The 26,757-nt window shown below is 40.6% G+C and overlaps 1 protein-coding gene across 2 annotated transcripts in view; it reads left to right on the top strand.

Moving 5' to 3' along the window:
- Positions 1-26,757, top strand: part of cog1 (component of oligomeric golgi complex 1) — a 50,614-nt gene that overhangs the window by 2,167 nt on the left and 21,690 nt on the right. For both annotated transcript variants that reach the window (XM_063074543.1, XM_063074544.1), the window contains exons 2-7: positions 5,192-5,436; positions 7,969-8,150; positions 8,334-8,504; positions 9,961-10,117; positions 19,408-19,618; positions 20,984-21,778. In XM_063074543.1, coding sequence (XP_062930613.1) covers positions 5,192-5,436; positions 7,969-8,150; positions 8,334-8,504; positions 9,961-10,117; positions 19,408-19,618; positions 20,984-21,778 — 1,761 coding nt within the window. The remainder of the gene's footprint in view (positions 1-5,191; positions 5,437-7,968; positions 8,151-8,333; positions 8,505-9,960; positions 10,118-19,407; positions 19,619-20,983; positions 21,779-26,757) is intronic.

The raw sequence follows: 26,757 nt of genomic DNA, 5'->3' as shown, positions 1-26,757 counted from the left end.
CTCAGCTCCATGTACCAATCCAGGAGTCTCTTAAAAGACCCTATTGTATCCATCTCCACCACCATTGCCGGCAGCCCATTCCACGCACTCACCACTCTTTGCGTTTTTAAAATAAAACTTCCGGTTGCTCTGGTTTTCTCTCACAGTCCAAAGACGTACCAGTTAGTAGGTTAATTGGTTCTTGTAAATTGTCCTCTGATGAAGCTAGAGTTAAGTCAGGGGACTGCTGGACAGCACAGCTCCCCATGACCACCTGTGTTTCCTCCAGGTTCTCCGGTTTCCTTCCATCGTTAAAAGATGTACCAGTTGATTGGTCATTGTAAATAGCCCTGTGGTTAGAACGCAAACACGAGGAATTCTGCAGATGCTGGAAATTCAAGCTACACACATCAAAGTTGTTGGTGAATGCAGCAGGCCAGGCAGCATCTCTATGAAGAGGTACGGTCGACATTTCGGGCTGAGACCCTTTGGCAGGACTAACTAAAGGAAGAGCTAGTAAGAGATTTGAAAGTGGGAGGGGGAGGGGGAGATCCATCATTCTTCTCCCATCATTTTGGATCTCCCCCTCCCCCTCCCACTTTCAAATCTCTTACTAGCTCTTCTTTCAGTTAGTCCTGACGAAGGGTCTCGGCCTGAAACATCGACCGTACCTCTTCCTCGAGATGCTGCCTGGCCTGCTGCGTTCACCAGCAACTTTGATGTGTGTTGCCGTGTGGTTAGGTTGGGATTAAATTGGGAATTGCTGGGTGGCGTGGCTCAAAGAGGCAGAATGGCCTGTTCCACAATGTTTCTCAATAAGTACATAAATAAATAACCACAAGATTAAAAATGAGGAGTTTGTCATGTCAAGGAGTTGAACACAAGGATGCCGATTTTAAAGTGATGTGTTCATGTATATTGTGGCTGATAAGACATTGCCAGCATCATTTTGGGTAAAGTGAGGTTTAAGGAGACCTGACTGAGAAACTTTGAAACAGTGGAGACTGAATACACCCTATCCTCGTTATACGCGGGGAGTATGTTCCTAGCAGTTGACGCATAATGTGAAATTGCATAATGTGAATAATTATTTAAATGTAGAAAATAGGGATGCATTCCAGAGGACTTCCTAAATATGTTTTATCTGTAATTTATTCACATTTTCATACCAATACGACACAAAAGCAGTCCCGCAAGGCAACATTCGTATTATAGAAACATAGAAAATAGGTGCAGGAGTAGGCCATTCGGCCCTTCGAGCCTGCACCGCCATTTATTATGATCATGGCTGATCATCCAACTCAGAACCCCGCCCCAGCCTTCCCTCCATACCCCCTGACCCCTGTAGCCACAAGGGCCATATCTAACTCCCTCTTAAACATAGCCAATGAACTGGCCTCAACAGTTTGCTGTGGCAGAGAATTCCACAGATTCACCACTCTCTGTGTGAAGAAGTTTTTCCTAATCTCGGTCCTAAAAGGCTTTCCCTCTATCCTCAAACTGTGACTATTTCATCAATTTAAGGTAATATTCAACGTAATAAATCATAGAAAGTTGACATCCTCTGGTGTACAGTACTCACCAACAGTGGCAGGTGTGTTCGCTCCGGGAGATGAGTGGTGGTTGTGGTGTCGGGCAGCTTTACATGGATAAGGTGGATGGTTGTGGTCGTCAGGATCATATCAAGCACAGCAAGGGGTGAAGGAAGACTCACAGAACTCCTAGAGCTGCTAGCAGCAGGAGATGACACTAATTTGAAGAAAGATGTGAGGGTTGTTTGCTTGGCAGCATTTTGTTTTTCAGCATAAATTTCCTTGCAGGGAAGAAGGGTTGACGGCAGGGAAGGACTGAAATGCTGACTCCGTTCTAAACTTGGGTCCATGTCCATCGCCATTTGTGCCAAGTGTTCTGACTTCCACCATTCCTTCACTGTTGGTAAACTTCCGGGATTTTCAAAATCGTCTGTTGCTTGCAGCATCTGAGAGATAGTTCGCCATATAAAAAAATATGTACGCCTTGAATGTGGATCACACCTTGATCGAGTGGTTGAATCAGCGATGTTGTGTTAGGCAGCAGGAAACACACTGTTATGTTAGGATGAATGCTGTCCAAGTGTTTAGTATGGGCTAGCGCATTGTCAAGCAACAAAAGAACTTTAAAGGCAAGATTCTGTTCCTGGCAGTAGCGTCCCAGAGCTGTGTTACCTTCAGCTGATGTCATGCTGTTTATAATTTCCAACATTTTTTCAAGTGTGTTACGTAACCGACAAAAATGAATATCAGAGCAACACTCACGGCACGCTGGAGGAACTCAGCAGGTCGGGCAGCATCAGTGGAAACGATGAGTGGACGTTTCGGGCCGGAATCCTTCGTCAGGACTGAAGAAAGAAGGAGGGGGTATGTTCATACTGGTATGAACATAGAATTCTCCAACTTCCGGTAATTCCCTCTCCCTCCCTTCCTCTATCCCTATTTCATTCTGCCCTCTCCCCCAGCTGCCTATCACCTCCCTCATGATTCTGCTTCCTTCTTCTACTATCCATTGTTTTCCTACCTGTGACGTCCCTGCTTCCCCTCCCCCACCCCTTTGTCTTCCAAATTACTGGTTTTTCAACTGAACCTATAAGCATTCTTCAGATCCTTCCCGCTCCTCCTTTCTTCAGTCCTGACGAAGGATTCCGGTCCGAAATGTCGACTCATTGTTTCCACTGATGCTGCCCGACCTGCTGAGTTCCTCCAGCGTGCTGTGAGTGTTGCTTTGATCCCGGCATCTGCAGATTATTTCAAAAATCATCAATCGAGACAGGTTATATAAAAACAACCAAACATTTATTAAACACAGATAAACAATAAAAAAACAAATGAGAACCTTCACCAGAAGTTAACCACTATGCAGCCGTTCAACAAATTGTCACTCGGCACTGGTTCTTAAAGCAGTAAATGCGAAAACAGTTCTTAAAGCGGTAAAATCAGATATAGTTCTTAAAATGGTAAATTCGAAAGTCCAACAGATTTATACATTCAGTTGGGAGAGACTTCTCTGGAGAAGGATTTCTTCATAGACACGACTTTCCTGTTGGTTCTGTCCAAAGGATTCATGATGCAGGAAATAAACACTTTAAAACAACTGACCTTAAATTCTAGAGAGCACCTTGCATGAACTCTTTACTCTTTTGGCAAGAGTTATCTCGATGCAGGTCACTACTTCTTCAACGAAGACTCAATAAGGTCGATCCTTTGTTAAACTGCCGAACGATACCGACTCCTCTCAATCCTTTGGGTCCTGTACTTCGATAAAGTCTTCACTCTCCCGTACTACTGCTGGAATAAGGTACATCAACACATCTAGCAAAAATTTCTAGTCCAGCACTATTGTACCTTGCAACAGAACGTAACACTCCATTTTAAAAATGAAACTGCATCATAAAAACAAATACGCAACAGAAACGGATTCACAGTAACGTTCTAGCTGGAAAACTAAAAAACTAACTGCGTCATCTGAGGTCTTCCCTTATATACCCGTGGTGCACATGTCATCATGTGACCTCACATCGGCAGGAAAACTACATCAGGTGATCTCCAAAAGACCATTACATCATTCTCACACAAAAAAAAAATCACAAGATTTCGAGGTATGTAACAAGTGTTAAAGCAGTTCTCTGCCACTCGGCTGATGGCCCAGGACATGATATCGGACGCTTAGGAGACATAGTTAAATATTTCAAGCACAAAATCACTACACCGTAGGTAAAACCAACAAAAGTTTAAGAGCGCAAGATCACACATCCACAGCTTGCCAAAACCAATGCGAGACTGGTGGGAGTGAGATTTTGAGGCGCGCACACCTGACTTGTATTGGCAAGAAAGCAGTGCTCCTCGCATAACTGAGTTTTGGACGCATATAAGGAGACGTTGGTAGAAATAGGTTCCTCGCATAACTGTGAATCCGTATTGTCTGAAGACGCATAGAACAAGGAAGGGTGTATAAGGGTCATAGTTAAGGACTTAGGAAGTAAGTAGCATGAGTTTGGTGCAGGGCTGGGTGAGGTAGGGAACTTAGGTAATCTGATAGAGAATATAGGATAGGAAGTTTGCAACAGACTGATGTAGAGTTCAGAGCTAAGAGTAACAATAAATGCTCCTGCAGTTCAAAGGAAGGAGTTGTAGTGTGTCAACAACTATGAGGCTGGCTGCATCTTGCATTGATATTGTATTTAGTGTGTTAATTTGTGGAAAATCATCAATATTTGTTAAAATTGCATTGCCCTTCAGACAAGGGAGCAGTGAATTTGATAGCCAAAGTTCATATCTTAAAGCAGTTTTAACAGAGTGACATCGGTTTTACAGTATTAAATTGGAGAAGCTTCCCTATTTGGGACAAAACTGATGCAGATTAACAAGCATTTGAGGATAAAAGATGGATTCTCTGGCCACCAGTAAAGTAGGTAGAGCCAAACAAAGATTGAATTTAAAGCAGAAAGTGTTTGAGATATGCAGCAGATGAGTTGATCTTTGCAGTATTTAATATAGGCCATCTTAATGTGAAACACAAGTTATTCTGCAGTTTATAAACATGAGTAAGTCTGCAGATGCTGGAAATGCAAAGCAGCACATGCAAAATGCTGGAGGAACTCAACAGGTCTTGCAGCATCTATGGAAGTGAATAAACAATTGACATTTTGGACCGAGATCCTTCAGGACATTCTGCAGATGCTGGAAGTCCAGAGTAACACAGAAAATGCTATAGGAATTCTGGTCAGGCAGCATCTGTGGAGGGGAATTAGACTGTCGATGTTTTGGGCCCAAGTCTCAACCTGAAATGTTGACTGTTCATTCTCTGGCATACGTTGTGAAATTTGTTATGCGGCAGCAGTACATTACAATATATAATAAAAACTGTAAATTACAGTAAAGTATATATTTAAAAAGTTAAGTTAAATATTGTAAGTAGTGCAAAAAGAATTAAAAGAAGTAGTGAGGTCGTGTTCATGGGATCAGTGTCCATTTAGACAGCTGATGGCAGAGGGGAAGAAGCTATTCCTGAATTGTTGAGTGTATGCCTTCCTCTTCATAGATGCTGCCTGACTACTGAGTTCTTCCAGCATTTCGTGTTTATCTTAATGCTAGAAACTTGATTTTCAAATTGTTCGGGTGTACTAAAGACGTGCTATGCAGATACTGATTTTTTTCTTTTTTCTTAATTTCTGCTTCAGGTGCAGCAACAGTCCCAGGAGAAGTTCTACAGCATGGCAGTGCAGATTAAACTCCTTCTGAATATGCCAGAGAAGATTTGGAGTGCCTTAGAATCATCACATTATCTCTATGCTACTCAGATGTACTTGCTCTGCCGCCACATTCATAGCATTCTCCAATTGGACTCCTCAGGTTCCCATTACAGTCCTGTCCTGGCACGATTCCCCATCCTTGTACGACAGGTCGCAGCAGCAGGCCATTTCAGGTGAGCTGGTCGTGTGTAAAAACAATTTTTCTTTACCTTGTCATTCATCAGTCATGTTTCACCTCGGACAAAATGACCAATTCTAATTTGGCATGCATGAATTTTGAGATTATCATTCACTACAAGTATTTTAATGTCATTGTGAAATTGTGATCATTTTGAGATGTTTTTTATTCAGTTCTGAATTCTTACCTTGAGTAGAATGACAAAAAAAGTCAGACTTGAAGAATATGGGAAGAAGTTTGGGCTTTAATGAATAAACATCCATTCCTGATTTTGTTAAAACAGTATAATTGAAGCATCCTCATAGAGTTGCGTGAAGCACAGATTTAAAAACAAAATATTTGAATATTGAGTCAATGCATGAATAGGTAACTTTTTAAATTCTTTCTTATAACTCTTGTATACCTGTGCACTTATGCTACTATGATGCTAATTTCATTTGGGATCAGTAAAGTATGTACCTACTGAGGAGGAGCTGTTGGTTTAGTGTGACAAATAGAAAAGGAAGAAGCCTTTACATGTTGGTAACATAGTTATAGTCATACTTTATTGATCCCGAGGGAAATTGGTTTTCGTTACAGTTGCACCATAAATAATAAATAGTAATAGAACCATAAATAATTAAATAGTAATATGTAAATTATGCCAGTAATTAAGTCCAGGACCAGCCTATTGGCTCAGGGTGTCTGACCCTCCAAGGGAGGAGTTGTAAAGTTTGTTGGCCACAGGCAGGAATGACTTCCTGTGATGCTCAGTGTTGCATCTCGGTGGAGTGAGTCTCTGGCTGAATGTACTCCTGTGCCCAACCAGTACATTATGTAGTGGATGGGAGACATTGTCCAAGATGGCATGCAACTTGGACAGCATTCTCTTTTCAGACACCACTGTCAGAGAGTCCAGTTCCATCCCCACAACATCACTGGCCTTATGAATGAGTTTGTTGATTCTGTTGGTGTCTGCTACCCTCAGCCTGCTGCCCCAGCTCACAACAGCAAACATGATTGCACTGGCCACCACAGACTCGTAGAACATCCTCAGCATCGTCCGACAGATGTTAAGGGACCTCAGTCTCCTCAGGAAATAGAGATGACTTTGACCCTTCTTGTAGACAGCCTCACTGTTCTTTGACCAGAACTATTGTGTTGGTGCTGTAATTGTCTCAGAGGAGATTGCTTGATTTTCATTAGCACTGCAGTTCCTTGTGGTGCGTCAGGCGGATTTTTGCCGTTTCTGTAGCATTTGACCGTTTTTTTACGAGGCCAAGTTGCTAGCTTGATGCTTAATCCAGCATGGACAGAAAGCGAGCAAGAAGCTGGCGGGATTCAAACTCAGGTCTGTTTCCCTCAAAATCCGGTGCTGATGCCACTACACCACCAGCCAGCTAATTTCATTCGCATTAAATAGATATGAATTCATGGACTCTGAGAATTGGTTTTGTTTGGAACTGGGAGGCTTGCATTTGTTTTTGTGGTCTCTTTTACACATTGAGCAAGCTCCCCTTGCTGGCCTTGTATTAAGCTTAAGACGTCCAGTTATGGATTGATCTCAGAGGAAATGAAAATTGGGCTCTTTCTGCAAAGGATCACTGATTTGCATTGTTGTTTCTATCCATGTCTCAAACATAGTCTCTGGTGGGAGCTAAACAGTTTTAATTGAAGAGAGAATGCTATCCTTGTGGGAAGTAAACGCACAATCTGCCACGACAGTTCTCGACCTCGTAGCGATGAAGATGCTGCAGTTTGGGATGGTGGGAGCAATGTGTAGAATAGAGGGAATGTCTGATGTGAAGAGTTAAAATGGATAAATCTCCATAGCATTCAGTAAGTTAAGCTTCTGAATCTGTATTTTTAATGGTAAGGAGGTAGGAGGCTAGACTTAATGAGCTGATGAGAAGAACTGAGCTAACATGGTAAAATACACAGAAGGTTGAAAGCACTGGAAAAACCCAGCAGGTCATGCAGAGTTTGTGGTAAGACAGAGCTGATGTTCCTTCATTTGTCCACCTTAATAGACAAAGAAACAAGTTATTTTGGGTGGCAGCAAAATGTGGTATCACCAATGTTTGAACGATCCCAGCCTGGTGATGTAAGATACTAGGGCTTAAATATATTGCTAATTTGGTTCTAGTATAACATGTCAGACTATACCCAGAGGAAAAGAAAAGGAATGGCAAGCATGATTGTTAGTAATAAGTTGATGCAATATGAAAACTTCATTTGTGTCCTGATAAAGGATCAGGCCCAAAATGTCAGCTGCTTATTTCGCTCAATGGATGCTGCCTGACCTGCTGAGTTCCTCCAGCATTTTGTGTATGTTGCTTCATTTTTAATATATGGTCAGCAATGAGTACTGCATTCAAACTTTATATGTGGCACTTGTTAGAGATTAGTCATTCACTACTTTTCATTTCATTTAAAAATGGGAAGTTTATTTTTTTGGAAGTTTTTGAGTTAATTACATGAAATAAAGTTTTATTTTCATTTGAATGGAAAGAATATTGTTTCTTACCCATGTGTGCTGTTTTTGTAGATCATCCATTTTGCAGGAAAGTAAAGCACTTCTTAAGGGCCGTGCTGTATCAGACCAGGCAATCGCAGAGGCTCTCTGTTCCATTATCCTGCTGGAAGACAGTTCGCCACGCCAGGCCCTCACTGATTTTCTTTTAGCTAGGAAATCAGCAATACAGCAGTTACTGAACCAACCCCACCACGGTGAGCACAAATATTGATCCTATTTCTGTTTAAATCTAGTCTTTGGATAGATGAAAAGTGCTGGTTATTATGGCAGGGAATGATGCCATTGGACTGAGAGTTCTGTTTTACTTTTTTTAATGACAGTTTCAAGGAATCGAAGGCTATATCACATTTTGAGCTTTAATATTGCTTTTTTTGTAGGAGCTGGTATCAAGGCACAGGTGTGTTCGTTGGTTGAACTGCTAGCCACCACAATGTATCAGGCTCAAGCTCTGTTTTATACCCCAAGTCAAGGAAAAGCACAAGATTCCATGCTAACCTCCGGCCTTCTCTTTACTACCTTGGAATCCATCACAAGTGGGTCCCCAACAGGTATGCACAAGCCTCTCAGGTTCAGTTACAACTGTCTTCAGACATGTATTATGGTTGAAAGGAGATTTTATACTTTTGTTTCCTTCTAAGTCTAGATTATTGGGCTGTAGAAAATAACTTGAAACGAGATACGGTGTCTAACCTCACTTTGTCGGGTCTCATACTATTGACTTTTTGAAGTAATGTAGAAAGCTTATTTTAATGTCACTTTCCTCAAAGTGCTTATTTGGGAGTACTATCTATGCCATACAGCATCAGACTGAGTTATTGCAGGGGTTTTCCATGTCTGTGGTTATGTTAGTTGACCTTGGTTGATGTAGACCATTGAGGAAGGGAAAAATATCCTTGATTGCTTTTAGTAACCATCTAAAGATTTGTTGCAAAAAAAACGTTTGTGCAGCATTTTTTTCTGTCCCTGGATTTTCTCAAAGGCTGATTACTTGTTGAGCAGTTTTGGGCCCCTTTGCTAAGAAAGGATGTGCTGGCATTGGAGAGGGGATCCAGTGGAGGTTCACAAGAATGATTCCTGAAAAGAAAGGGTTAACATGAATGCCCTGGGCCTGTACTCGTTGGAGTTTGGAGGAATGAGGGGGTGCCTCAAATCTACTGTATATTGAAAGGCCGAGATGGACATGTAGAGGGTGCACCTATTGTGGGGGAGTCTAGGACAAGGGAGCACAGTCTCAGAATAGAACTTACCTTGACAACAGGGTTGAGGAGGAAATTTTTTAGCCGGGGTTGGTGAATCTGTGGAATTAATTGCCACAGGCAGCTGTGGTGGCCAAGTCATTGGGTATATTTTAGGTGGAGGTTGATAAGTTCTTGATTAGTAAGGGTGTTAAAAGTTACAGGGAGAAAGCGGGAGAATGAGGTTGAGAGAGATAATAAATCAGCCATGATGGCATGGTGGAGCAGACTCAATGGGCCAAAATGCCTAATTTTGCTCCACTGTCTTGTAGTCTGATGGTGTACTTGGCTGAGAACAAAAGGAATCCCAGTACAAATAGGTGAGCATGCCTGCATGGGTTTGCACGCAAACCAGAAGTAGTATGTGGATGTAGTTCCTCAGGCAATGTTGAGGAATGATAGACTACTTAATGACAGCATCAAATTTTGGTGTCATGTTGAAAATACTATATTTGTAAGGATAACAACAGGAATTCTGCAGATGCTGGAAATTCAAGCAACACACATCAAAGTTGCTGGTGAACGCAGCAGGCCAGGCAGCATCTCTAGGAAGAGGTGCAGTCGACGTTTCAGGCCGAGACCCTTCGTCAGGACTAACTGAAGGAAGAGTGAGTAAGGGAGATGTGTGGTATTTGTAAGGAATGTGGTTTATATCATCATTTACTGTCATTTAAAAAAAAATCACCTTTTTTTTTAAGGCCAATGTAAAATTATTGCATTTTCTTTCTGTGCATAGGCAACTAAACATATCTTTGATTAATCCGTGTAGAGAAAGGAATCACTATGTTAAAGGAAGAAGTGAAATCTGAGAGTTGGTTCAAGTATTTGCCACCTTCCATTGTGAATTTTCAGCCGTCTCTGAGGACACTTGCTCATCCGATAAGCCATGATTATTTGAGAGACACTCTTCAGCAATGGATCAGCATGTAAGAAAGTGGGTTTTAGTTGTGTTTTGTTGAACCCTGTGAAGATTATAAATGGTTACAATTAAAATAAATTGCTCTTAGATGGCCTGTCAATATTTCTTTATCGTAAAGGGTGAGACCATCCACCTATCTCTACTGCACTCTTTACGTTAACTAACTACTTCCTTCCTCAAAATATGCACATAACTCATTATGTCTGTCTTTGTTTATTTTCGGCCTCCAGCAATGTTTAATTTTTCAAAGCAATTCTAAATTGGTTTAGGCTGACCACCACATATCCAGAATGACTGGGACCTGTGCAGAGCCGGATTAGCGATTTTGCCGAATCACAGATGATTAGGTTAGGATTAAATAAACATCTCTAACCCTCGTGATGATCATCTTGATCATCTCACCCTACCTTTAAAGTGCCCTGTAAATTATCAAGAGTTCTTCTTTTGGATGTGCAGAGCTGTTACCTAAAATCAACATTGTCTTACAATTTTTGTCCAGACCAATAGAGTCAATGAGCTCTCGCTTCTGAAGCAAAGTAATGTTCAAACCATTCCAATGTAATGTTGGTTGTAATCCATCCTTTTTTGTTGGCATGGTAAACTGCTTCATACCTTTGAAAGCTCTGGATGAAATTTTACGCCATGTCGCCATTTAAATCACTGAAGCCACCCTTCACTGCAATCACACTCATAATCCAGTCCTAATACGTCATGAAATAATTTCAGTTGTTCCTTCACCATCTCTCCTGACAGTTCTACACCTTCGCTGATGCAGAGTTTAAACCACTTTAAGAACTTTATCTAGTTGTGAATACCTCCCATCTTTCATTGTTTTCCTTATGCACATCTGTTATTTTGTTTTGGATTCGCTGTAACTTTTCTTTCTGTTTCTTATTATAAGCTGGAAGTCTTATTTGCTTTTCACAGACACAGTACTGTCAAGTTTTCTCAGAACTTCCACCTTACCTTGTAAAGATAACATATGGTGTTCGTGCTTTACACAACGAAGAGCACTTTCTTTATTCAATGAAGACATGACTAGGGCTAAAAAGGCACTGGTTATAAAAATAAATGCAGAATAGCACAGAGGAATGATTTGCTTCGTTTAAAGACCATGCCAAAGGCTTATTCTGCTAATGGCACCAGCAAAACAGGGGCGATGGGTTGGCGTGGTGATGCGGAAAATTTGAAATGAGACTGGCAAAAATTATATCTGAGCCAGTGGTGGAACCGGATTAGTGATTGCTGCATTTGAGATAGATGATCTGTATATGAATTTCAGAAGCTTTTTCTTGGGTGGAGTGAATATTCTTTTATGACAGAGTGTTGAATCAGCACTTGGAATATGACAGTAATTGTAGTGGAAAGGGGAAGGGCAGGACTGACGTTCAGTTTCAGATGTGATGTGCAATACAAAAGAGTGACAGTTTCACTGCTGACTTGACCTAAAATAAGATAAAAGAATGAAGTGTAAAAACTACTGAGAAAGTGCAGTGCAAGTAAACAATAAAGTGCAAGATCATAACAAAGAAGATTGAGGCCAGGTCCATCTTGTACGTGAGGTCCATTCAAGAGTCTGATAATAGTGGATAGAAGCTGCCCTTGAGCCTGGTAGTACATGCTTTCAGGCTTTTGTATCTTCTGCCTGATGGGTGAGGGGAGAAGAGCAAATGTCCAGGTTGAGTGGGTCTTTTGTCATGCTGACTGGTTTATTGAGGCAGTGAAAAATATTGACAGAATCCATAGAAGGGATGTTCTGAACTGTGTCTACAACTCTGTACAGTTTCTTGTGGTCACATGCAGAGCAGTTGCCTTACCAAGTCTTTATGGATCCGGATGGAATGCTTTCTCTGGTGTATTAATATAAATTGGTAGGAGTTGATGGGAACATACCAAATTTCTGAGCTTCTTGAGCAAGTAAAAGCATTGGTGGGCTTTCATGCCATGACATGGATTTCGTTGGATCAGGACAGACTATTGGTGATGCTCACACCTAGGAATTTGAAGCTCTCAACCCTAGCACTGTTGATGTAGATGGGAGAATGTTCATCATCCCTGTTTTGTTGTCATCTCTAAAGCAGACACATTCTTCCAGTTTTCTCATTGGAAATTACTTTGCAAACAGTGGAAAGTTTCCCTTGAAGAAATGCAGCATAGCCCCTAACTGCTATGAATCCATTGCTCTGTGTTGGAATGCCATTGAGAGCCTTAAATCCATGGATTGAGAGAGTATCAGTTCCCTGTGTAAGTGGTGAAAGACATAGACCTCATAAGCTTCCCACAAGGTCTGCCCCATCTTTGGAGGAATCTGCAGTTCCCATAATGCCTGTGGTGATTTTAGTACCTACAGAAACAGAGAGGAAATAAGTCATCTTTGACCTTGAGACTCTGTTTCCTCATGATGCAGAAGAAAGGAATTTCAGCTTATCTCATCTATACCAGATCACAGGAGAGTTCCATTCTTCACTGATTGTCAGCTATTTTCCCCACGTTCCCATTTAACTACCCTCTCCTAATTTTATCACTTGTTTAAACATGGGCAGTTTACTGAGGCCAGATGGTGGACCAGTCTGTGTGATTTTTTTTCTTTCCTGAGTACCAAAGAAAACACGTAGAGAGTGCAAACTCCAGACAGACTGCACCATTGAATCTGTAAGACAGCATCTCTATTACCTGTGTCATCCACAATGGATGAGTAGCTTGTGACATGAAAATATACACGATAAACGGTTACTTTTGCACATTTTTACTATTTTATAGCAATAATAACCTAATTGTTGGCCTGTATGATGGCCCAAGGTAGCATCGGACCTTTTACTTGTTAGTAATAAATTTGCACTATACATGAATGGTATCTTTTAAGTGTACATTTATATTTTTTTATCAGAAATTTTCTCCAAAGAGCCACTCATGGTCAATCTTCCCTCTAGGGTGTGCATGCACACATCTTTTGCTACTAGCACACAAAGGAACTTACAAACTGTTGTCACCTTGTTGGCATATTAAGTGTATTTCACGATCGTACACAATCACATTTCATTTTCCGGTTTCTGATATGGAAGGTGTTTACAACATGGAGTTTGCGATGATTTGTTTGCAGATTTTAGAACTGGCTTATTTATACTATTTTTATTTTCTTTTTTTTTTAATTTTATTTTTATTTGGATAAGGAGTTCACAATTATCATGTACTTTTTTCACACATATAACCTTTTCCATTTTTTTATATGTATAAAACTACAATTATTTATACATTCTCAAGTACACATTGAGATGATATAAAAGCAAAATAAACATTTAAATAGATAATTATGTACTGTGGTAAATCTAACCTATTAGGCTAAGTAATGAAATTAGTTGTTAAGAAAAATGGTAATAATAGTTTCCATACAACCCTTCTGGACCATTTCCACTGGTCCAAAATGTTGCATACAAGCCTATATACCAACCATTGTAGGTGTTTATATCCCAATTTGTTCGTGCTTGTTCCTACCCGCAGACATAATTATCCAATCCCTATGTACTTATTTACTTAATTTTTTCATTTTTTTTTATCCCTTTCCCAAATCTTTCCCTTTACTTGTGTTAATTCTCTATTTTCCAAAAAAAAACAACAAACATTTAGACTAGGGGTGCTTACGTTAGCAATATTACTGTGTTGATGAGAAGAGCAATATAAATCATTAGGAGAGTCATCTAAAGTCTGCTCGCATTGGGGTTATATATTCAATCCATTTATTCCAGATTTGATAAAATGTTTCTTTTTGAGTTCTCAGGGAGTAGGTCAACTTTTCCATTTTAAATATTTCCAAGATAATTTCGTACCAATCTTCTAATGTAGGTGGTATTGGATTTAGCCATTTTCTAGTGATTGATTTCTTACTTGCCGCTAAGAGGGCCTGCAGCAACTTTATATCTTCCTTCTGTTCAAGGAACAATACATGCCCCAAATAGAGCGTCTCAAAGTTCAGAGGTATCTGGGACCTAAGTACCTTAACTAATGTTCTATGAATACCTTCCCAAAATAGACTTAATTTAGGGCAATCCCAGAAAATATGAAAATGATTTTCCTCCTTAGAGCCGCACCTTCTCCAACACATCACATTTGTATCTTTATATTTTTCCTGATATGGGGTCTTGAAGTATCTTATAATGTTTTTCCAACAATGTTCTCTCCAAGTCAAAGAATTAGTCGAGGACCATTGAAAGCTGCAGATTTTCCCCCAAGCCTCCTCTGAAAGTACCAACCCCGCTTCTTTCTCCCACTTCTCTTTAATATACAGTGTATTTACATTTTTAGCATGGGAGAGTGCATTATATAGGCGAGAAACTGATTTACTAGGTATTGAACTGCAAGCCGAATTCAGAATCTTGAAAAATTCTAAATCTACTGTTGATAGGTCTGTATATCTACAACTCTGGTTAACATAGTTTCGTATTTGAAGGTACCTAAAAAAGTCATTATGTTCTAGGCCATGTTTGTCCTGCAGGATTTGGAAACTTTGTAATACTCTTTTATCTATAAATGAGAGGTAGGTTGTAAGACCTTTCTTTATCCATAGCTCAAATCTTTTATCTCCTCTGTTGGGAAGGAATTCGGTATCATATGCACACCATCTAAAGAGTTTTAGCATGTTATTAATTCCACATGAATTAACCACCTTCTGCCATACTTTTAATGTAAGATTTATCCAAGCATTATTAAATTTTTCCAACTGGGCCATCAATCCTTTGTCAGCTATTGAGGCCTGAAGAGGAAAACTGTCAACTAATCCAAATTCTATTTCCTTCCATCTAGCCTTATATTCCCTATTACACCAATATAACAGAGGGGTTATCTGTGAGGCATAAAAATAATTTCTCAGGCAAGGAAGAACCATACCTCCTCTTTCCTTCCCTAACTGTAAGGTGTTATATCGAATTCTAGGTTTCCTTCCTTGCCAAATGAAGCGGGAAATCCATTTGTCCCATTCCCTGAATTGATTATCATCCACCTCCACTGGTAAAGTACGGAAAAGATATAATAACCGAGGAAGAATATTCATTTTTATAGTATTTATCCTTGAGTTTAAACTTAAAAAGGGGATAAGATTCCATCTATGCATATCTGCTTTTATCTCTGAGATTAATGGCCCATAATTTACCTGTGACAGTGTTGAAAGATCCTTCGGCAGGGTTATTCCTAAATATTTTAATGATTTAGCTTCCCACTTAAGATCGTATGTATCCTGCAATTTTTTGGATGGTGTATAATTTAGGGACATAACCTGCGTTTTCTTTACATTTATTTTATAACCTGATATTTTCCCAAAGTCATCCAACAGTGTAAACAATCCTATAAATGATTTTTCTGGTTCACTCAGATAGACCAAAACATCATCTGCGAATAACGCCACTTTCTGTTCAATCCCTGCCACCTTGATACCTTTTACGATTTCGCTCTGTCTTATTAGTTGGGCAAGTGGTTCAATATATAGCGCAAAAAGGAGAGGAGAAATTGGGCATCCCTGTCTAGTGCCTCTCTCTAAAATGAAGGAGTCAGAGAGGTCCCCATTTATCTTAATTCGGGCTGTTGGGCTGTCATACAGAGTCTGAATTACTTTAATAAACCTTTCTTGAAAGCCGAATCTTCCTAACACTCTGTATAGGAATGCCCAACTAACCGAATCAAAAGCTTTCTCAGCGTCCAATCCTACTACCATTGTCTCTGTCTCGTTCTTATTAACCTGTTCTAATATGTGCAGAGTTCTCCTTATGTTGTCCTGTGTTTGTCTTTGTTGAATAAATCCAGTCTGGTCTAAATGGATTAGGCCAGGTAAAAGCTTTTCCAATCTGCGCGCTAATATAGATGTAAATAGTTTGTAATCTAAATTAAGAACACTAATTGGCTGATAATTGCCACATTCTAGTTTATCTTTACCCTCTTTAGGAATAACTGAAATAATCGCTTCTCTCCAGGAAGGTGGAGTTTCTCCTCTCTGCAAGATCCAATTAAAGGTGTTAAGTAGTAATGGGGCTAACTGTGTCTTCAGGGACTTGTACCACTCTGAGGTAAACCCATCAGAACCCGGGGACTTTCCAGCCTTTAACCTAGAGATGGCCACGTTCAGTTCTTTGACAGTTACTGGTTCTAATAAACTTTCATTTTGTAAATCTGTAAGTTTAGGTAGATCTAAAAAATTCAATACACTGTCTATATAGGGCTCATTGGGGGCCCGGGGTTGGGAGTACAGCTCTCGATAATACGTTTCAAAACTCTCTTGAATTTTCCCTATTGTACTCTCCACAAGCTTTGTCTTTGGATTCTTTATTTTATGAATTGTATTGTCTGCTTGTTGTTTTCGTAATTTATATGCTAATAATCTAGCTGATTTACCTCCTACTTCATAATTCTTTTGTCTCAGGTAAAGAAAATTTCTTTGAGTTTCCAACGTATAAATATCATCAATTTCACTTTGCAATTTCCTAATTTCCTGTTTTCGATTTGAATTACTTTTGTTGCTATCTCCAACTTGAAGTTGTTTTAATTTTCCTTGAAGGTCTGCTAATTTTTGTGCATTGATTTTTTTCATGTGAGTAGTAATGGAAATAATTTTCCCTCTCAGTACAGTTTTCAATGTATCCCATAAAATCACTGGTGATGTTTCTCCCGTGTCATTAAGGTCTAGATATTCTTTGATTTCTCCCCTTAATCTCTCCATTACTTTTGGGTTATTAAGTATATGTGAGTTTAGCCTCCATAGTGTTTTCCTCATTTTCCTTTCCAGGATTAGAGACATAGAGACTGGGCTATGATCCGACAGATCAATTGTTGCAATATTACAGTTTTTTATCCTGAGTCTATCTGTATTAAAGATAAAGAAATAGTCTATCCTTGAATAGGCTGAATGAGGGAAAGAGTAATATGTATAATCTTTACTAGTAGGGTGTAATTCCCTCCAGACATCTATAATTCCCAACTCCTCCATCAATGAATTCACTTTCCGAGTCAGAGGTTTATTCTGAGTAACTATTCTTGAAGAATCTAATATAGGATTTAATCTAATATTAAAATCCCCTCCACAAATTACTACCCCTCGAGAACTGACCATTAGGTCAAAAATGTGTCTATAAAATGACCATTCACTACCTAGAGGAGCATAAACATTCAGCAATGTTATTTCTGTACCTTCTATTCTTCCTGTGATTTTTACAAACCGTCCTTCTTTGTCTCTAGTCTCTGAAATATGTTCATAATTAAGAGTACTTGATATTAAAGTAGCTACCCCTCTTTTGTGACTCAATTTATATGATGAATAAAATACATGCTTAAAGCCCATTCTTTTTAATTTTCCATGTTCAGATTGGCTCATATGTGTTTCCTGGAGGAAAGCTATTTGTGCCCTCTCTTTTTTCAATTTAGACATAATCTTATTTCTTTTAATTGGATTCAAAACCCCATTAACATTATAGGAAATTATTTTTACCAATTCAGTTTGCATTTTTCTCTAGTAGAAAAAAAGCACTCTCCTTTTCTAACCAAACAGTAAGCAATCCCTTCTCAACAGTAAACCAAGACATATAACCACACCCTAGACATTTCTGAACGTATAACATTTGAAAATTTTCCCCGACTTCCCACAGTGAGGCCTGAGCACCGACCCGCCTCAGTTCAGAGGGATAACCTCTATCTTCACCCTGTGTTAGAGGGCCCTCAGCAGTTTGAATAATCATAGATAATTTTCTCCTATTTATGTCTCGACCATATTGCTATCATTCAAGTTATTCCGCCTAGATTATTTTCAATTACCAGTTTTCATTTTACTTTTAAGGCCGATTTACTCTTTTCAGTCATTTCTCTTAATTAATCTGTATTCTCTGTATATTCGCGTCTGAATATTTGCAGCTTTTCCTTGTAGTTTGACACTCTGTTTCGAGTGGAGCGTCCTCGCCCCACTAACTGCCACGACTTCTGCCGAATCCTCTCCAGTAGCGACTCCGGTTGGGTGATAACTTTAATAGGTAGTCCCCGGTCCGCCAGGTCCGACGTTGCCTCCTCCACCGTAGCGTAAGTTTTTGTCCCTTCGTCGTAAAAGACTCTCAGCCGAGCTGGATACAGGGTCTGGAATCTGATGTTGTTTTCCTTCAGGACTCTCCGTGTTTCCGTATATTCCTTCCGTCTGGCAAGAATCCCCGGTGTGTAGTCGTGGTCTAAACTGATTTTACAGTTGTTCCACATGAAACCTTTCTTTTGCCATGCTCTTTTAAGCACCTCTTTCTTCGTTCTGTAACTGAGAAATCTGATCAGAATCGATCTGGGCTGGGCACCTGCGGAGGCTGTGGTGCCAACGCGTGGTGAGCTCTTTCTATCTGTAGGTCTTTTGCGGCCAGTATATCAAGGTTCTCTCTAAGCAGCTTCTCCACGAAGGGAATCATCAATCCGGGTTTACCTTCGGTTCCTTCGGGAACTCCGTAGATCCTCACATTTTCCCTTCTCGAGCGGCCTTCTTGATCTATTAGTTTCCACTGGAGTTGGTCTTGTAGCTTCAGCATTTCTGCTATCACCTCCTCTGCATTTTGTAGCTTCTCTTCAATTCCAACAATCCTCGCTTCGGCTTCATCTATTCGCGAGTTAGTTTTTACTATTTCTCCTTTAATATCTTCCAGCTGTTTGCTGTTATCTTGTCGGAACTCGCGAATCTCTCCGAGAATCAAAGACAGAGTCACCGATTCCCCCTCATTATCTCCGTCCTGGCTTGCCGTGGGGGAGCTAGGCCCTTCGCCTTGCTGCATCTCTTTATGTTTATCAGCCTTCGAAGCGGACTTTTTATTCTTGTTCTTAGACATCATCCTTGCCCCTTTTATTAGTATAGTTATGCAATATTAAGTATTTGTCTAAATTTGATTTTGGGGCAGTTTACCTTCTTTTTTGTCGAGAGACCTTTTCCTTACGCCGCCATTCCCTTGATGACCCGGAAGTCCCCCCTATTTATACTATTTTTATTGAAGAAATTATTCAGTGCGCACATATTGTCATCACTGGGCAAAAAAAAATTGCACAGCACAAGGTTTTGAGCACAAATTAAAGGGAACATTGCATGTAGTCATGGCCTCAATCTGTCATGATAGCCATAGGGGTAAAATACAATGAATATTTGTATAGTAATTTAATATTTAGGCTCAGGACACAAGGCAAAAATGGTGTAAATTGGGAGGAAGTGGTTAAATTTAATGGAAATTAAGTGCTTACCTTCTGTGTAGAAAATTTTAATACAATTAAGATTTTAAAATATGATTTGATTTTTCACTCTTATTAAAGGTGTAAGGATGACATAAAAATGGGAATTGGGAATCTGCTGATCTATGTGAAAAGTCTGAAGGGTCTTGCCGGAATTCGAGATGCCGTGTGGGAACTCCTCACTAGTGAATCAATATATCAGAACTGGGAAACTGTTTGCTACCGACTCTTGGAGAAGCCTTTCTCCTTCTGGGAAGATTTCCTTCAGCAGCTCTTCCTTGACAGATTACAGGTAGAATACCACCAATGTTTCCTGATTTAAATTTTGTTACATCTACTTTCAAACTGAATGACAATCTGCTGTCAATCATTCCTAAAACCTTTGAGTTTACCCTTTCCTCTTTTCCGTTGTCTAGAATACTAATGCCCTATCTTTAAGTGTGGTTAAATCTCTTTATCTGTGACCTACAAAGGAATAAACTGCTCCCATTATGGTTCCTTAAGTAGCTGAGTGGGTTTTAATAACTCAAACTTGGAGAACTAATGCCTATAATAATTTTTCGTGTTTGAATTTTGTTCTGTACACTTAAAAAGGCACAGGATATTGCTTAAACAGATAACATTCTACAACTATTCTGAAGTTACGGAATAGACTGGCACAAGAGTGGGCCATCAACTTTTGCCTAGGCAAAATCACTCCATTATCTTGTGACATTTTGCATGTCAAGCTGAGCTTCCTATCTTGTACGCTGTCTATCTTAGTTTTAACACTGGCTTCTGCTACAGTCCATCTACCTCTAAATCCCTGGATGCAACAATTTAAACATATTCCCATCTAACCTTGCATATGGCATGAATAGCGTAGCGTAGCGGTCAGTGCAACACTTCACAGCACCAGCAGTCGGTGATCAAGATTCAATTTCTGCCACTGTCTGTTAGGAGTTTGTATGTTCCCTTGTGACAGCCTGGGTTTCCTCTCACATTCCAAAGATGCAAGGGTTAGGGTTAGTAAGTTGGTGCCGGAAAAATGGTGGCATTTGTTGTCTGCTCCCAGCACATACTGAACTGTGTTGATCATTGACATAAACAATGCATTTCACTGTCTGTTTTGATGTACACATGACAAATAAAGCTCATCTAAAAACTCAAACCATTAGTATCTCTACCAAAAATTCACTTCTAATCATATTTTCTCTGTGTTGGCATGTCCATGCCCCTGCTTCCTGTCTCTGTCACCTTTTCCTGTGTTGAAAGTCTGTTGCACTCCTGCCTCCATGATGTCAGTTTCTTGCACACTACTCTTTAAAATACTTCTATCTCAAAATGAAGGCTGAGCCATTTACTTCTAAATCCCATGATCTGGAATCCTCTGCAAAATCTATCTCTTTATAACTTCTCCCCGGTTTATAAAACTCATCAGTTGTGGTTGAGATTTTAGACAATGCTCACTTACTTACCTTATGCCTTTGTAAAGAGGGATGTTTTCTTTGTTAAAAGCCATTGTATTTATCTGGATTATTGTTCCCAGTAAGACCAGAAATCAAAAATAATATTTCTTACAATTGAAAATGTGATCAGGGAATTTGACAGGAAGAACATTTTGGGAAATTGGGAAATTATGGTCTGCAAGATACATGAACGTTTTTCTTCTTTCTAGGCACTGACAAAAGAAGGTGTAGAGACTATCTCACACAGTTCCAAACAGCTCTTGATTTCAGCACTACAGGAGCTTCGGGCCAAAAACACTAGCACTGCCCTTAATAAACCTGTTGAGTTTGAATACAACGTTGCTGCATATCTTTGGTCAGAGAGCAATAATGATCTTTTACCAGACACTGCTTGGGTCAGTGTAACAAATCGTAGTCACTTTGTTAAGAGTGGACTCTCCATGAAGACTCAGGCTCTCACACTTTGTGTTCAAAGTTTCTGTTCTGCACTTGATTCCAAATTAAAACTTAAACTGGATGATTTAGTGATGTACCTTCCACCAGCTGCTTCCACCTTAAAAGACAACATCAATGACTATTCAACCCCACAGCTACAGAATTCTGCATTTGATCGATACGCGGACACGGCGAAGGTGGAAGAGATGCTGCAGACAGAGTGCATTGCTTGTGTGCAGTACATTCTGAACTGTGTGAGAGCAGAGCTTAAAATGGCAGACGAGCGACTGCAAAGCTGCCCTTACTCTCCCAATGATTGCAATCTCAACACCATCCTTTTTATGGCACGATTGTGTCAGTCCATAGGAGAACTCTGCCCTCATCTCAAGCAGTGCATTTTGGGCAAGTCAAGTAGTAATGATATCTGTGAGCTCCGTCCTGTCAAGAAGCTAGGGAAAGGGAAGCTACAAGAAGTGAAGCCAGCACAGGCAAAATGGCAGGAAATAAAGGATCAACTGCTGCAACAGAGCATGAGTGCATATCGAATTTGGAATGTTGCCATATCAAAGGTCAGTGTCTACATTTACCTTGTTTATTAGTGAATTTAGCAGTGCATTGATATTAGTGAATTTTTACAAAGGTTCAGGATTGTTTATTGTTGTTCTTCAATACATGAGTATAAAGGAGAACAAAGTGATTGTTGCTCCAGACCCAATGTAGCATAAAAAAAGCACAAAGAACACAGTAAAGAAACAAAAATACCACAATGAATATAAATATAAAAGCGTCCTATAAAATCCAATATAAAAAGTGGTTAAATATGGAGACTGATTGCATGTACATAAAGTAACAGTGTATGTAGTGGTGTTGGATGGATTGGTGGGTGTAGGTGTTGATCATAAGACCAGGAGTAGAAGCCATCTGGCCCGTCGAGTCCACTCCGCCATTCAATCATGGGCTGATCCAATTCTTCCAGTCGTCCCCACTCCCCTGCCTTCTCCCCATACCCTTTGATGCCCTGGCTAATCGAGAACCTATCTACCTCTACCTTAAATGCACCTAATGACTTGGCCTCCACTGCTGCTTGTGGCAACAAATTCCACAGATTTACCACCATCTGACTAAAGTAGTTTCTCTGTATCTCTGTTCTAAATGGATGTCCTTCAATCCTGAAGTCATGCCCTCTTGTCCTAGACTTTCCTACCACGGGAAATAACTTTGCCATATCTAATCTGTTCAGGCCTTTTAACATTTGGAATGTTTCTATGAGATCCCCCCTCATTCTCCTGAACTCCAGGGAATATAGTCCAAGAGCTGCCAGACGTTTTTCATACGGTAACCCTTTCATTCCTGAAATCATTCTCGTGAATTTTCTCTGAACCCTCTCCAATGTCAGTGTATCCTTCCTAAAATAAGGAGCCCAAAACTGCACACAATACTCCAAGTGTGGCCTCACAAGTGCCTTATAGAGCCTCAACATCACATCCCTGCTCTTATATTTTATACCTCTAGAAATGAAGCCAACATTGCATTCGCCTTCTTCACCACTGACTCAACCTGGAGGTTAACCTTTAGGGTATCCTGCACAAGGACTCCCAAGTTCCTTTGCATCTCTGCATTTTGAATTCTCTCCCCATCCAAATAATAGTCTGCCCATTTATTTCTTCCACCAAAGTGCATGACCACACTCTTTCCAACACTGTATTTCATTTGCCACTTCTTCGCCCATTCCCCTAAGCTATCTCAGACTCTCTGTTTCCTCAACACTACTCGCTCCTCCACTTATCTTTGTATCATTGAAAAATTTAGCCACAAATCCATTAATCCCATAGTCCAAATCATTGACATATATCGTAAAAAGCAGTGGTCCCAACACTGACCCCTGTGGAACTCCACTGGTAACTGGCAGCCAGTCAGAATGAGATCCCTTTATTTCCACTCTCTGTTTTCTGTTGATCAGCCAATGCTCTACCCATGCTAGTAACTCCCCTGTAATTCCATGGGCTCTTATCTTGCTAAGTAGCCTCATATGCGGTACCTTGTCAAAAGCCTTCTGAAAATCCAAGTACACCACGTCTACTGCATCTCCTTTGTCTACCCAACTTGTAATTTCCTCAAAAAATTGCAGTAGGTTAGTCAGGCAGGATTTTCCTCTCAGGAAACCATGCTGGCTGTGGCCTGTCTTGTCATGTGCCTCCAGGTACTCCATAATCTCATCCCTAACAATTGCTTCCAACAACTTCCCAACCACTGGTGTCAGGCTAACAAGTGTATAGTTTCCTTTCTGCTGCCTCCCACCCTTCTTAAATAGTGGAACATTTGCAATTTTCCAGCCATCAGTACAATGCCAGAATCTGTCGATTCTTGAAAGATCATTGTTAATGCCTCCACAATCTCTCTAGCTACTTCCTTCAGAACTTGAGGGAGCATTCTATCAGGTTCAGGAGATGTATCCACCCTCCGACCATTAAGCTTCCTGAGTACCTTCTCAGTCTCAATTTTCACTGCACATACTTCACTTCCCTGACACTCTTGAATGTCTGGTATACTGCAGATGTCTTCTGTGAAGGCTGCAAAGTATACATTAAGTTCCTATGTCATCTCTGCGTCTCATTACAATAGCTCCAGCGTCATTTCTGTTTGTCCTATGTCTACCCTCGACTCTCTTACCCTTTATATACTTAAAAAAGCATTTAGTGTCTTCTTTGATATTAGTTGCCGGCTTCCTTTCATAATTCATCTTTTCCTTCCGAATGACCTGATTGGTTTCCTTCTGCAAGTTTTTAAAAGCTTTCCAATCCTCTATCTTTCCACTAGCTTTGGATTCCTTGTATGCCCTTTCTTTTGCTTTTACTTTGGTTTTGACATCACTTGTCAGCCACAGTGGTGTCCTTCTTCCATTCAAAAATTTCTTCTTATTTGGAATTTATCTGTCTTGCACTTCCTACATTTTTTGCAGAAATTTCAGCCATTGCTGCTCTGCTGTCCTTCCTGCTAGTGTCCCTTTCCAGTTAACCTTGGCCAGTTCCCCTCTCATGCCATTGTAATTTCCTGTATTCCACTGACATTGGATTTTAGTTTCTCCTTCTCAAATTTCAAAATGAACTTGATCATATTGCGATCACTGTTCCCTAAGGGTTCCTTATCCTTAAGCTCTTATCACCTCCGGATCATTGCATAACACCCAATCCAGCACAGCCGATCCCCTCGTGGGCTCAACAACAAGCTGTTCCAAAAAGCTATCCCTTCGACATTCTACAAATTCTCTCTCTTGAGGGCCAGTTTTTCCCAGTCCACTTTCATGTTAAAATCCCCAACAGTTGTCATGACATTGCTTTCTGACATGCCTTTTCTATCTTCTGCTGTAATTTGTAATCCTCATCCTTGCTGCTGTTTGGAGGCCTGCATACAACTGCCATTTACCCTTTTACCTTTGCCATTTCTTAACTCAACCCGTAGAGACTCTACACCTTCCGATCCTGTCATCACTTTCTAATGATTTAATATTATTTCTTATACACAGGGCTACAACACCCCCTCTGCCTACTCACCTATCTTTCTGATACACCGTATATCCTTGGATATTCAACTCCCAGTGGCAGCCATCCTTTAGCCAAGTTTCAGAGATGCCCACAACGTCATACTTGCCAATCTGTAGCTGAATTTCAAGATCGTCCATTTTATTTATTATGTTGTGTGCACTCAAATACAACACTTTCAGTCAAGTATTTGTTGCTTTCTGTGTTAACTGCACCACGCCTTTATTGTCCTGTAACTCATCCCACTGGCTTCATCTCCTGCCTGTCCTTTCTATCATCTCTGTTGCACGCCATCTTTGATTTATTTCTGTTTTCCCTTCCCTCAGCCCTATCACTCTGGTTCCCATCCCCCTGCAAAATTAGTGACCTTTTTGGGTTCAGGTGTAGCCTGTCCCTTTTGTACAGGTTGTACCTCCCCCAGAAGATGCCCCAATGATCCAGAACCCGAAGCCCTGGCGCCTACACCAGTCTCTCAGCCACGCATTAATATGCCTGATCATGCTATTCTTGTGCTCGTTAGCACATAGCACAGGCAACAAACCCAAGATTACTACCCTGGTGGTTCTGCTTTTCAGTTTCCTACCCAACTCCCTGAATTCTCTCTTCAGGACCTCCTCCCTTTTTCTTCCTGTGTTAATGGTACCAACGTGTACCAAGACTTCTGGCTGTTCACTCTCTCCCTTCAGAATACTCTGCACCTGATCCGAAACATCCCGTACCCTGGCACCTGGGAGGCAACACACCATGCGGGTATCTCTGTCAGGCTGACTGAACCTCCTGTCTGTTCCTCTCACTATCGAATCCCATATGACTACTGCATTCATCTTCTCTCCTTTCTGCACCACAGAACCAGGCTCAGTGCCAGAGACCTGATCGCCGTGGTTGTCCTCTGTCAGGTCACCCCCCCCCCCCCCAACAGCATCCAAAACGAGATAACGATTACTGAGGGGGATGGCTACAGGAGTACTCTCTACTATCTGAGCTCTTCCCATCCCTTCCCTGACAATCACCCACTTATCTAACTCCTGCAGCCTCGGGGTGACTAACTCCTTGTAGCTTCTATCTCTTCTGTTCACTTTCCCTAATAAGCTGTAGGTCATCAAGCCGCAGTTCCAGATCCCTAACAGGGTCTCTCAGGAGCTGCATCTCAGTGCACCTGCCACAGATGTGGACATCTGGGAGACTGGAAGATTCCCAGGATTCCCACATCTGACACCCAGAGCAAAGTACTAACCTTACAGACATGCTCTTTATTCCTCTCTTTTTTTAAAAAAAAAGGAAAGAAAACGAAGACAGAAGTCCACTCAGCCACTTACCTCACCGAAGCCCAAATGAGCCAAAGCCCTACCACTCTACCTCAGACCACTCCGTCGATGACCGCTCCACTAGGCAGTATCTCTCTTTTATACCTGAACCTTCCCTGCTATCTAACTCATGACTGGTGCTCTGGTTATAGCTGCTGATAGGCCATGTACATTGAACAAACGCTCTTGAAGCTCCCTTTTTGAATATCTGCTGCAAACTTGCGAGAAATCCCTCTTGGTAAAGCTCTGTTGACGCCGCTGATAGACCACGTACAATCAGCCTGGACAGCTTGGAGGAACTAACTGTTTCTGAGTCTAGTGGTCCTGGCATGGATATTATGTAACTGTTCCGCTCTTGGGAGTGGAACAAACTATCCATAAACAGAGTGAGTAGGAACCTTCATGATATCTCTGGCCTTTTTCTGGCTTCTTGCTGTATAGATGACTTTGATGTTGGGAGGCTGGTGCATGTGATGTGTTGGATAGTTTTAACTACCCATTGTAAAGACCTCTTGCCTGCTGCAGTGCAATATCCATACCACAGTGATGCAGCAACTCTAGATTTACATTTTCATTGCTCTTTTTTTTAAATAAGTGTAATTAAATTTGGAAAGAGCTTGTATCCTCAAGTTTGATGGTCAGTTACTTGGCATTTTCTTGCACTTTTGGAGAACACTTTTGTCCTGAATTGCATTCAGTTCGATC

Source organism: Mobula hypostoma, chromosome 22 (assembly GCF_963921235.1).
Source record: "Mobula hypostoma chromosome 22, sMobHyp1.1, whole genome shotgun sequence".
Classification (NCBI taxonomy): Eukaryota; Metazoa; Chordata; class Chondrichthyes; order Myliobatiformes; family Myliobatidae; genus Mobula; species Mobula hypostoma.
Note: the sequence above shows the minus strand (reverse complement) of the source record. Positions and strands in the feature narration are given on the sequence as shown.